The 14,445-nt window shown below is 28.3% G+C and overlaps 1 protein-coding gene across 1 annotated transcript; it reads right to left on the bottom strand.

The window, feature by feature from the left end:
• Positions 1-454: 454 nt before the first annotated feature.
• On the bottom strand, positions 455-1,844 carry LOC107942096 (uncharacterized). Its single transcript, XM_016875745.2, has 3 exons — positions 1,740-1,844; positions 1,483-1,656; positions 455-826 (listed from the first exon to the last, which is right to left on the bottom strand). The coding sequence occupies exons 1-3, from the start codon at positions 1,833-1,835 to the stop codon at positions 668-670; spliced, it is 429 nt and encodes a 142-aa protein (XP_016731234.2). The 5' UTR covers positions 1,836-1,844; the 3' UTR covers positions 455-667.
• Positions 1,845-14,445: the final 12,601 nt, after the last annotated feature.

The following is a 14,445-nucleotide window of genomic DNA, read 5'->3' as shown; positions in this document are numbered from 1 at the left end:
TCAAGAAAAGACAGACATATCCACTTCATATTCACTCTGCATACAGGTTCCCTATACCAAACCAAACCAAACCAGCAAGCCTTAATCCAAATATATTTGAGGTTGCCTACAAGGACCAAGACATAGAACCAGTCACATCAGGAACACCGTCCTCATCTTCCACTCATTCCTTCCCGCAACCATACTCCCTTTAAGTTCTAATGGTTTTATATCATTATTTATCACCCTCCCTCCCTCTCAGCAAACTAGTTGCCAATATAATACTCAATTATAAAATTGATATGAATATTCCTCCCCTCAGCAAATGGACTCCAGAACATAACCGCTAACTTCTCAATAAGGCTATCTTCTATGCCTACTCATCTAAATATAAATATATAATCCCATGCTTCTAAAATGTAAAAAGATGTAAAAACATATTCACTAAAATTGCGTTTGTGTGTGCTAATGAATCTGCAAAGAAATAAAATGTAAACCATGAATTAGCTCCATGAAATAGTATGCTGATAGATTTTAAATCAGAATATAATATCAAGTTGAAAAGGAAGATTCAGAAGGTTTCCTACTCCATCAAGAATCTCCTCAGCCAGGCGTTCAATTCTGAGTATCCTAACAACAAATGGAACAAAATTTTTATGCCACCGAATGTCATGCTTCTTGTCAAGTTTCAGTCCATCATCAATGAGAATAGCCGAGATTCCTGCAGCTTTAAATCACTTTGAACTAATGGCTTGCAAGCCAGATGATCTGCGATACTGTTCCACGGCATCCAATGATGACTCAGACACTCAGTGCCATAGAGTTCTGCAATATCCCTTAAACTCCTCTGCCAAAAACCAAAATTTACGCAGTCAGAATATAAGGATAGAGCCCAACTTTCTGAAGATTGACATTTACTACTTGTTTACAAATTGTTAAAATTTAACATCAATTATAACATGATTAGTCTAATTAAAGGTAACCCGCTCTTTGTTATTTAAAAAACTGCATTTTCTTTTACTTTTGTAGAAAAAAGTGTCTTCTTCTATTCTACAAGTAAAAGCAAATAACACAAAATCCAGTATTTGTTTTAGCTGTTATTCATTTCCAAACGGCAGCTTTTCAACATATTCCCAGAAAACGTCAAGAAAAGTTAACTCTTCTAGTATTATTTTTAAACTTAGAACCAAAACCAATCATGATCTCTAATAATAAGCTTAGAAAGTAAAAGATTCATAACTGGCTCTCCATGTCTCCATCTATTATACAAATATAAGAAACAAGGCATTAAAGAATTTGAATGTCGTTTGAAACTAGCCCAAATCGAAGTCAAACAAAACACAAATACTTATACAGCTCAATGAAAACAACCCAAGTCCCAAAAGCTTCTTTTTAAAAAAAAAAAAAACTCCATCTGTTTAATAGCACTAATCAACCAAAAAAAAAGATAAAATGGGATGATTTCTAATAATTAAAAAGAAAAAAAGAAGAGGGTGTATTTGCCTTGAAAGAGAGGGAGTGAAGAGCAAAGGATACGGCGTGGCCAGTTGCTTCAGAAAGTGAATTGATGAAAGGAAAAGAAGAATCCAAAGGAACAATATTGTGAGCATGAGAATCCACCACCTCTATTTGCTCTATGGCTTCCCTCAACTCTGCAAATTCCATTCTTTTTCCTCTCTAAAATACCAATTTTTCAACTTAGTTCAGGAAGCAGATGAAAGAAAAGTTGCTTTTAAAAATCTTAGCTCAGTTTAGTGAACCTTTGGCTTGGGGAATCCTGCTTTTATTTCAGGCGGTTCAATTCCAGTTTCAGTCCAGATTATCGTTAAACAGAGAACAATTCTAATAGTGGTCATAAAAATCCACATTATTATACTAAAGTAGAAAGATTTTTTTTAGGGAATTAAAATAGAAAGATAAAATTTTAAATTTGGCTTAATCCATACTTTAGTCACTCAAGTATACTATTTTTCCCACTTTGGTCCTTAAAGTTTTTAGCCCACTTTAGTCCCTAACGTTGTTAGACATTCCTAATTTAGTCCCTAATATTATCAAACATTTTCAATTTAGTCTTTTAGACATTAAAAAAAGATAAACTAAGATATCTAACCAATCATATGCTACCACATATCGTACTATGACATAATTATGATCTCATCATTTAAAAAATTAAAATATTTTAAAATTAAAAAAATTAAAAAATTAAAAACAATGTATTTTTTTTCTAAAATTTTTCATTATTTAAATAATAAATATATTTTTATAATTTAAATAATAAATAACATTATTTTTCATTATTTAAATAATTAAAAAATTATCCAAATTTATCACTTAAAAATATCTATAAATTATAAATTTCAAATGACCGAATTACAAAGCAATAATCATAGGATATATCTTTTTAAAAGACAATGCTCTCATGTTCAAGCTTAGTAAATGTGATTTATAAATTTTTTAGTAATTTTTTTACATTTTATACTTTTGTAAATTTAAATTTTAAAATTTATCTATTTTTAATCATTTTTGCAATTTTTAAATTGTTTTCATATTTTAAAGTTTTTTTAAAGTTTTTCAAATGATGACATCATCATATGTCACATGGCAGCATATGATTAATTGAATATTTCAATCGATAAATCCTAAACATTCAAAAGACTAAACTGAAAACATTTGATAACATTAGAGATTGAAGTGAACTAAAAAAAGCTTTAAAGACTAAAATGAAAAAATGATATACTTCAAGAACTAAAATATAGATTAAGCGTTTAAATTTTAACATAATAAAATAACAAAAAGTCTACTTCATATTACATTTGACATTTTGTCTTAAAATAATTTTGTTAATAATGTTTTTAGGTAATTCAAAGAGAATGACAAATAATTGTGTTCATATTTTTTTCCTCCCCTCTAAGGGGAACTCTCCAAATGGGTTCATCTTGAGAAATAATTTAGAATAAATTGCTTAAATAAATAAAATGATAATTAAGAGATAAAATTGAACTAATTAGGAAATTGATGGATTGAGATCTCTAATCCGACTGTTGCAATGGATATTAATTAGCTACTTTGTGTTTTTCAATTATTAAGTTTGTAAATTTGGTATTTTTGCATTTTAATCCTGTAGGTTATAATTTTGTTTAAATCACTCTTTTCTATAATTTGTCGTACTATGTTGCTTGGCCATTAACGAGTTAGACTCTTTATATGTATGCTTAATCTTAGTTAATTCATCTATTACTTGATCTCCTTTAAATTGGATCCTTGGAATACTTCGTGTGTTCTATTGTAACACATATAAATATTATAATTGACCTACACACTTGTAGTAAAAGTTACTTCTTAATTTTCGATATTTTGTACTTATTTCTCTATGTAGTGTTCGAATACTATGACGCAGTCACTAATGATGATCTTCTTTAAGGCCATCACAACTTTTTAACTTTTGACTTTTTGAGAGAAAAGATGTAGAGATTGTCCCACTAGGTGTGCCAAAAGTTTGTTGACACAAATTTCAAATTGAAAGTTGACTAGAAATTTTGAAGTTAAATTTATTGATAATTTCAAAAAGAAAGTTACAATTTTAGATTTCTTTACAAAAAATAAAAAAAATAAAAATCTTTTGATTCTTCTTTCATATTTGACTTTTGATACAAGGGTCATCTAACTTGATCTTGGATGAATATAGATTGCTTCAAGTGTCGTGTTGACTTGCTCTTGAAATAGGTTTGGGCCTCCATTCTTCAATTGATTTAGATTGAAATGCGACTTTCTTTATAAACGGCTTTTAACTTCTTCTTCACAATTAAACAGAATTGGAATGCGAATTTAATTCAATCACATAAATAAAAGAGAGTTATTACAGAATTCAACTACTTCATTTGATTGTTCTACAAGAATTTAAACTTGTTTATTTATTATTTGTCTCTTATTAATTTATTTAAGTAGAGATAAAATAATAATTTAGTATTATCACTTAATTATTTATTTTTAATTGGTGATAATATACAATTTTTATTTATTTATCTATTAATTAATTCAAATTAATTAGAGAAAAATAATTATGACACAACTATGACATCATTATTTTTACCCCAGGTAATTTTGGCTTTATCCATAGTAATTTTAACTTGACACGTGACATTTTGTAATTGGTCCAAAACCAAAATTTTTGTCGCATATGGCAAGAGTTAAATAAAAATTTAAAAGAATTATTTCACGTCTAAAATAAACTTGGACAAATGAATGTTCAAATGCAAAAAAAAAACCCAAACGTCATTTTGTGTAGATTTATTCCAAACATCTATATAATTTTATCTTTTTAATAAAAATTAATTGTATGAATATCAAAGAATATAAAATCAAATACTAATATAGAAAAAGAAATTTTAGGATCAATCACAAAGTGTCATATGTCAAGTCAAAATTGTTATTATGGGAGAAAATGTTGACATCATATCTGTGTAATAATTATTTTTCTCTAATTAGTTTAAATTTATTAAAAGATAAATAATAAAAAATTATGTTATCACTAATTAATTAAAATAATTAAGTGATAATATTAAATGACTATTTTATCTTTAATTAATAGATAAATAACAAATAAAAGAATTTAAATTATTGTAGAATAATCAAATAGAGCAGTTAAATTCTATAAGAACTATATTTTATTCATATAATTGGTACGATAAAAAAGGGGTCATCCTAAACCATTTTACACATACACAAGTTTGAAAAGCCCAAAAGATCTTTAAAGAAATCTTTGAAGAAGCCAAAAATTTGAAGAAATTATGATGAACACCTTACTTGTTTAGAAGATAAGTTGCTTTCTGATCTTGTTCAATCGTGGAGAAGAAGTAAAAAGTCGTTTATGAAGAAAACAATCTTTTGATTCAAATCAACCGAAGAAAGGAGGTCTAAACTCGTTTCAAGAACAAGCCAACATGACCCTTGAAGCAATGCACATTCATTCAAGATCAAGTTAGACAACCCTTGGATTGAAGCCAAACTGAAGAGAAGAATCAAAGGAGTTTTCTTTGTATTCAAGAAAATTTTCAGAGATTCTAATTTTGTTTTCAAAGTTATTAATAAATTTGGCTCCAAATTTTTAAGTCAATTTTTGACTTAAAATTTGTGTGTAAAATTGGATTTATTGAATCTGAAAATTATCTAGAAAAGTGCAAAAAAATTCTAATTTTTTTCTAAAAATTAGAAAAATACAAAAATAGAAAAAATATAATTTTTTTAAAAAATATCCATAATGAATTTGGACAAACAAACGTCCAAGTTCAATTGAATTTGACCACCCTTTGCTTGGATTCATTTCCAACCTGAAATAATTTTTATAATTATTTTTTATAAATTTATATATATTTTTATTAAACTTATAACATGCCATATTATAAGATTTCCATGTGTTGTCATATTATCCTCTTCGAGGGCCATGTCATCATATTTTAACAACATTAAGGTACTAAAATATGTGATAGATTCCAAATTTAGTGTCAATTAGGTCCAAAAAAGTTTAGATACCAATTAATTACAAGTAGGGGTGAGTGTTCGGTCGAATAAAGTAAAAGGATTTTGAGTTAATTGAGTTGACGAGTCCAATTTTATAATAGTTCAATTTAAAAAATTTTTGACTTGAATCGAGTGAAATGATATTTGAGTTGAGTTGAAAAAAAATTGTTCGATTTAAAGAACATAAATATCATATATATATATTTATATATTTGAAAACTCTTTGAAAACAAAATAAGAGAAAAACCAAGATAATTAGTATGATAGACTTAATTTTATAATTTACTTGTTTAAGGCATCTAATTTATCATTTTGAAATTTTAATATATATATATTAGTGTTTTTATATATTTTAAAGATTTTTAATTATTTTATTTTATTTTTGGAATTTGTATATTTGAAAAATTTGGAAAAAATATTTTATAAATTTTTGAATTTTTGAAGATTATTTTAATTATTTTGTAATTTTTAAAATGACCAATTTGTATATTTTCAAAATTGTTAGGGACTCAAAGGATATTTATGTCGATTTGTTATTTAAGTTATATGAATTATTCGGATTGTAAAATTCAACTCGACTCGAACTTGAAAAACTGATATTCGAAAAAATCGAATAATTTGATAACTCTATTCAGTTAACTTGAAATTTTAAAAAAAATCGAATTAAATCAAATTTTGCTTATCACTACTTACATGTGACCAAGTTTAAGGGGCAAAGTATAAACTGGCTTTAAATAATATTATATGTATTTTTTATATTATGTAGAAATATGATATTGATATAGCCCAATACTAGTTTTTTTCCATGCAAAGGACAAGTTAATTGTATGTATTAATTAAAATATATTAAATTATTTTATAATTTTTATTTAATTTTTTATAAAATATGATAAAAAATTTATACATAATATTTCATAAATAAAATAATTTAAAACTAATTGGAATAGTTATAATTCTTAAATATTTTTATTTTAAAAATAAAATAGTATTTTTTTAAATTTATTAACATTGAAAATATTAAATATTTTAACATAATTTGAAAGATCTTTTAAATTTCTATCAACCCTTTATTTTTAACCGTAGAAACTTGGGTTGCAAAGCATACTAATTAAAAATAATTTAAATATATCTAGATTTGTAATCAAATTTTAAAATAAAAATAATTTTATAAACGTTACATTTCGAGTGATGAGAAGTTAAGTCTTTTGATATGACCGTAAAATGATTTGTTAAAATTTTGTAACCGCAATGTTAATGAAAATATTTGAAGTACTAAACATGTTTTAATTCAATAAAATTATTAACTTAATTAATTTAGAGAAATCCCTTAGGTTGTATAACATATTAAAATGTTAGGGTAAACTATATAAATAGTCATCTAATTATTAAAAATTTTCATTTTAAGCATTCAAAGAATAAAATTTGCAATTTAGAGACTCACATTTCATAATTTGATTAATTTGGATACTCCCATCTTGCTGACGGAAAACCTCTGTGGATTCCTCTCATAAAATTATGATTTTCCACCTAATTTATGTAATTTCCAGCATAGGCCATCAAATTTTGGCTCTGTTGCTGGGGATCGAACCCAGGTCGTTCGCGTGACAGAAACCACCAAATATATATTTCCTACGCTCTAATTGAATCAAATAGTAGTATAGAAACATAGGGTCGATCCAATAGGGACTGAGACTTCTAATTTTCGAGTTACATGACCAGATTCCTAAATCTAGGCGGTTGCACGACTTAGACGTGCAGAGCTGAATAAATAAAAAGAAATTTCAGTTGATAAAGTAAAATAAAAATAAAATTGAATAGAATGTAATAATAATAGAATGATAATTGCAAAATAAAATTAAGTAATTTAAATTGAATTGGTAAATCAAATATATGAATGCTTAGCCTTAGCCTCAGTACACTCCGAACTTGAATCGATCATTGAAAGTGAATTTTTTCCTTCCAAATGATAAGATAGTTATAGCAATCAAGGAAGCTTCAACTACCAACTCTTCTTTGTGTAGTTGGTTTCAATACGACCTGTAAACCAACCCTTATCGATTATCTAACCATGTAACACGCGTCCAAAATTTAAAATCTCGGTAGCCTTGCGATCTAGAAGAGCCTAACTCAAATTAACGGCCTTAATCGCTGGGTTGTTTAAATTTGATCACTATCTACATTGATGGAATCCAACTAGCTTTTTCCAACTAGACACACCAATTTGTTTGCAGGAACTTGAATACGGCAGACGACCAACTCACTTTCCCAACTGTATACCAAAACAACTCCTTCCCAATGTGCACTTTGAGCTGAAATTAGATTAACTTTGAGGGATGAATGTAACTATCCTATATTCCGGAGAGAAAATGAATACTATCTTGTAAGGTTTCAGTGCGGATCCATTTCTCACAATTCTTGATCGGAACGATGACCAGTTTAAAGCTAAATGGGGGGATTAGTTGAGCATGAGATTAATCATGCTTTATTGGATTATGAGAATGGATTTTAATGTAACAATGATAAGTGAATAAAGGAGGGGACTTAAAAAGTAATTGCACCAAAATAAGAAAAAAAAAGAAAGTGAATGGCAGAATGCTTGACAAGCTACAGACATAAGAAAGGAAAAATTGTTTTGAATTCAAGTCTCAAGTCTGTGAGTTTCAAAGCTAAAGTTACAAGGCTTTTATACACTTCTCAAAAGCTAATTTTAGCATGATTTCCTCCTAAAATTATATTTAAAAACCAATAAAAAATTAGATATTTTTCTAATTATAGGATTTGACAAAATCAAAATCTGATTTTTTTTCATCAGCCACCAATTCTGTACCTTTTCAATTGGGCCTTTTTTCTTGCTTTTAGTTCCAATTTAGCCCAATTTGCCTGATTTTTTTAACTTCAACATTTCAATTGCATACTGATAAAATTTAAATAAGAAATCACAAACTTAGTAGCATTATATTAAAAAAAATAAGTACATTAAGCACATAAAATTAGATTGCTATCAGATTACCCCTACTTAGTCGATGTTTGTCCTCAAGCATGTTGTGTGTTCTCATACTAGAAATCATTCAAAAAAAATTCTGAAATCAAGCCTCCTTCCAAAACCAAGTATAATGCAAACAATTTAAGTGAAGCATGAATAAGCAGTGGCTAGGTTTAACCAACAAAAGTTTTATAAAATTCTAACATTATGCAAAAATCAATTACGTCACTAAATTAAAGCTTAATCAAACTTGCAAGGCGATTTTTCTCAATCAATTTTCCAACAAGTTTCGGACATGGTTGAATCTTTTTGCGCGAAATGAGATAACAACTGAAGCAACTCACATCGGTTACTCAATTTGACATGTCTCTTAAACAAATTAATTTTCCTTATTCATGGCAGCTCAGTTAGTGGAGTGCTACAAGTTTCGATTCATCACTCGAATCTTTTGACGCACAATGAGATGACAACCCAAACACCTCATCACGGTTACTAATTTGGTCACATTTTTGGAATCTTCACTCATATCTAAGCTGTTAGTGAAGTATGTATATATATTAAACTATTTCAATTTTTTTTACAGAATATAAAATTACTTATATGAGACTTGAGTGCTTTTATTAAACAAGTTTAAGGAGTTAACAATTTCCATAAAATGTTGACTTAGCCACAATATTTCCAATTCTACAAAACACTTGGCAATCAAATTAAGCAATAAGCAATTATTCGTGAATTACCCAATTATTTGAATTAACTAAGTATAGGATTTGAAGGTTTAATTTCAAAACAAATTAAAGAATAATCTCAATATAAAAATTAATACATGCAACGGAGAACAAGTAATATCATGACATGTCCTACGAATCCCCCTTACTTAGCCTACATTGCCCTAAATGTGCAATTTTAAAAGAATAACAAAGAGAATGGTTAAATGCATTCCCTGTCTTAATTTGGCGGAGGGTGGTAGATGTGGCCGCTTTGCAATATATCAAGGATATTTGAGATTTGAGCCCCCATTGTGTCTAAGCAAGCCTCAATTCGGTTTAGTCGTTCCTCTACAGTAGAAGGGGGCTGCTCTTCTTGCTCCCTAGGAGCTGGATTGTGTCGTCAACGAAAAACTCTATTGTCGCGAGCAGTTCGTGTACCTGGGGGAACAAAATAAAACATAATAGGGGTGATGACAAGTAATCCCATTGAATCTAGAAAAAATTCATAAAATGTAGCACATTTAATATTCATATAAGATGTCCAATCAATAGTATTAAAATAATTAAATACATCATCTCGTAAATTAAGTATATCAAGGGTAAAAAGAGAGATACACTTACAAACTGAGATTGGGTGATGTCAAATTTCGTCATATCTCGTACGGTGTTCTAGAGATGTAAAATTCAAAAATCCTCGAAGTTTCGCCTCCGAAAATATCGTGTAGGTACGCCCTCACTGGCCGTGCTTATTATCTCTAGGTGGTTGATACTCTTCTTTGGGCAGACTATTTGGTGGACTCTATTATTCCTCGAAAATTACTACAGTAAGAAAGTAAGATATTATCTTTAATATAGTGAAATAAAGAAATAAAGTGACAAAAAGGGAAATTTTGAGTTATGTCAACATTAGAAAGTATATTATGATATATTAATCCAAGAAAGGACTAAATCGCAAAAGTGAGAAAAGTTTTGTGGCACAAGAGTAAATACTCAAAATTTGATAGGTTAAAGTGTAAATATAAAAGTTGAAGGACCAATAGTGTAAATATTTTAAGGGTGGAGTGATCTAGAAACTAAAGAAAATGGATGAATTAGGACCAAATTGAATAGGTGAAGAATTATGAGGGATTAAATCGTAATTTTGCCAAATTAAGTGATGACTCAATGATGAAATTTTAAAAGATCATAAAAGGAAAAATGGTCAATTAGAAAGAGAGAGAACTCTAGAAGGTATTTTGATGATATTTTATAATTATTTAATTAGATATATATTATTTTATTTAGTATATAAGGAAAGAAAGATGAAGAATTCTCTTCACCTTTCCATTGACTAATGAGAGAAGAGAAGAGAAGAAAATTTTTTATTTTCTTTACAATTTGGTCCTTTTACCAAAAATTCACCATTTTCACTTAGAAATCAAAAAGAATTTTCATACCTACCTAGAGAGAAAAATGATAAGGAAAGTATGGAGAGCTATAATATCAAGTTATATTCAAGAAATAAAAGCTGGAGGGAGAGAAAATCAAGTTAAAGATTGAAATCAATAGAACAAGGTAAGAACATCAAGATTTCAATATATTTTTAAGTTTGATATTATTGAAAAAGCATGAAAATGATGTTAAATTAGAGTTTTCTTATATAAGTTTCTATATTCTTGATATGTTAGTGAAGGGAAATAAGAGGAAGTGATGATAAATATTGTAAAGAAAGGAAAGGAGGGTGTTATAAACTTGGTTATCAACATTTTGCACTAAAACAGTTTTGGATAACAGCAGTATTCTGACTTTGAAAATTCATAAAAAATTGTAAAAATTGAATTAGAGGTTAATTAAAATATTAAATTAAATCCTATTTAGTCTAGTTTTACATATAAGAAATGGTGTAAGCAAAAGAGTTTCATATTATGAGATATATGAATTTTTGTGAGACAAGGTCAGATTGATTTTGGGTTCCCCTGTTCTGACTTTGGAAAATTATTGAAAATTTTAAACAAATAATTAGGGGTTTAAATTTATATATTTAAATCAATAATGAGTCTATTTGCAATAGAAGCAAAAGGAAACATCATCCAAACCCCGTACTAAGAGATAATTAGTTTTTAGTAAAGAAAGGTCGAAGCTGTCAAATAGCAGAACAAGGATAAATTTGAAGATTTCACTTTACTTATTGGCTAAACTATAAATTTTGAAATTTTTATGGTAGAAATATATTTGAGTCTAGTTTCAAAAACATCAAGTGGATATTAATTTAGAATTCTGTAGCTCAAGATATAAATAATTTAGTGACTATGACTCAAGTGGACAGCTTTGATATGAACATATAAGCAAATAGTGGAATTATAGATAATATTACATATAAGCATGTTATATACATTAAGGGTGTGGAATGGAGAGGTGGAGGAGGAAAATATATGAATATTCAACTAGCATGGGTTTACATTAAAAATGGCCAATTTGCATGTTTTTTAGGCTTAGGGACTAAATTGAATAAAAGTAAAATTTTAAAGGGCAATTTTGTAAAAATGTTAAAAATGACCAAATTGCATGAAATGGATTGTTTTATTGTATAAATTAATATATTGAAATAAATTATTAATATCAAGTGGGTTTAGAGCTTTAATTTTGTCGTATGCTGATATTATAAAGTGATTTTGTTAAATATTGATGTTAGGATCAAATTGTGAAAATGTTTAAAATATGAGGGTTTGGTATTAAATTTATATTTTATTAAGAGTTGTAGGATAGCCTAGAATATTTGGATAAATTATTAATTGAGAAAAATTAGTTGATTTGATAGATTAACTAGTTAATAGACTAAATTGTAAAAGTTGTAAAAGTTGGGGTAATTGTGTAAATTCAAAAAATGAAAGGGTATAAATTGTGAAATAAATTAAAATTGAAATATATTCTAATGAATGAGTAATTTTATTTTAGAATCAAGATTTCGTAGATACTAGTGAAAAAGGAAAAATAGTGGAATAGTCCCTGAACTCTTACAATTATTACAATTCAATTTAGGTAAGCTCATATGGTTAAACTATAATGTTTATTTATTAAATTGATGAATGATATTATGTATTTATTCATATCTATTGTTGAAAATAAAATTATTGTTAAATTATGAAATTGAATTAAATGTTGAAAATAAGTGGAACGCAGGATTGAGTACAATCGTTTTGTGGCAAAGGATGAATTGACAGTAAATGCAAAGTATGAATTGACGGATAAGACCATAACTGGGTTATGACACTATGAACGTAAGACCATGGTTAGACCATGGCAATGTTTTTATGTAAGACCAAAGTTGGGTTATGGCATTCTAATGATAAGACCATAACTGGGTTATGACACTATAAACGTAAGACCATGGTTGGACCATGGCAGTGTTTATATGTAAGACCATAGCTAGGCTATGACATTCTGACGATAAGACCATAACTGGGTTATGGCACTACGAATGTAAAGGATGAATTGACGGAAAATATAAATGATTGATAATACTCTAGAATGACATATTTTTATGTACTAATTATATGTTTATTTTGAGTATGATCCTACTAATTTGAGCAATTTATGGTTTTTTATCTTATAGGGACTAAATTGAAGGCAAAATAAAATTTTGGGGGCTAAAAGCGTGAATTTAAAGATAAAACAGACCAGCATGCAATAGGTGGTGCCGAAAATACAAATTGTGGAAGATTTGGAGCAAAAGTGCAAAGAAGAGATTTTATAGCACAAGACTCTATTTAAATTCTAATTATATTAGGATAATTATTAAGGATTATCATTTAGATTTAATTTTAGCTTTTATTTTTATTTATCCTTATTTATCTTTAATTATCTTTATTTATTTGTATTTATCTTTTAGAATTTAAGTAGGAATAGACTAGGTTTCCTAGTACTATAAATAGGGGATAGAGTGACACAAATTTGACTCATCTTTTTTGTAAACACTCTCTCCCCCAAAAATCTTAGCCTTATTTCCTTTCATATTATTCAATAAAAATTTCATCTTCATTACATTTATTTCTTTTTCTACAAGAATCATGAGCCACTAAACTTATCTAGCCAAAGGTTGTCAAAATTCCCCAAAAAGAGTTCATGAGGCTTAGAATCCGTGCTGAGCCTTCTCAACGAGTATTCATCAATTTTCTGCACTACGAGACTAATGCTTCCGTCCATGTCCCTTCAAAAGTGATCTTTTCATCTTGTACAAAAACGACTGCTTTGTATGTTTAGGAAGGTTGCACAGTCAATTCATTAGCTTACTGCATCAGAGGTTGGTGAGCCCAAGAGACAAAATGGCGTGACATTTGCCATTGAAAAGTGATGATCTAACATAAGATGGTCCCACAAAAGTGATTGCTAGCTAAAGTCAGGTTCCTCTAAATCGTAAGTCTAAAACCTTGGAGCTGGTGCTCATAGGTGTCCTCTTCCAATATAACTAGCTTATTCTGTTTGAGAAGGATTACCTAAAAGTCGAGGATTGAACCCAAGGTAGATCGAGGCAACTGGAGTCTAGAATTTCTCCATAATAAAAACTCTCTCTTATTCAACTCTGTCTTTCGTTACAATTTTAATTTTAATTTTCGTACTTTCAAATCAATTAAACTTTGAATTCTATTTTTTATTTTTATTTTTTTCTAAGTACACAGGTTTTTTTGGGCACGACTCCGTCTGAGATTTCGAGGAACAAGAACTTGTGCAAATCCAGTCCCTGAGGATTTGACCCTACTTCCCTTATACTATTCTTTTCATTATTTTACAAGGATATGATATATTTGGTGCTCTCAACGACGCATCAATAATGAATTGACTGAAAATGTAAAGGATGAATTGACGATAAATTACCTAATTAAACTAAGGTTCAGTATTTGTTGCGAGCTTTTGTGTTTACTTTTCATTTAGCTCTCATGAGCTTTTGTTCATCCTTCATGCTTCTGAAAATGATGTACTCATATCCGTAATTCGTTCCTTGAATGGTAAGCTATCAAGAATTGCCTTGGATGATATATGAAGAAACGGTAAAAGGTGATATGTATCATGAAATGTATATATATATATTAATATATTGATATGTTGATACATGAAAATTTTGTAAGTTGAGACAAGTAATAAATTCAAGTGTGACATGTTGAGATAATAAGGTTATTGATGTTGAAATTATATGAAATATGTTCAAGTACGCTAACAAGTGTTGTTGTTTGATGTTTAGGCAAATGCCAAATTATTGGTTGAATGATAATATGTTTAATTATA

This window comes from Gossypium hirsutum, chromosome A01 (genome assembly GCF_007990345.1).
Source record: "Gossypium hirsutum isolate 1008001.06 chromosome A01, Gossypium_hirsutum_v2.1, whole genome shotgun sequence".
Taxonomy (NCBI): Eukaryota; Viridiplantae; Streptophyta; class Magnoliopsida; order Malvales; family Malvaceae; genus Gossypium; species Gossypium hirsutum.
The sequence above is the reverse complement of the archived record's forward strand: the minus strand, read 5'-3'. Positions and strand labels throughout refer to the sequence as shown.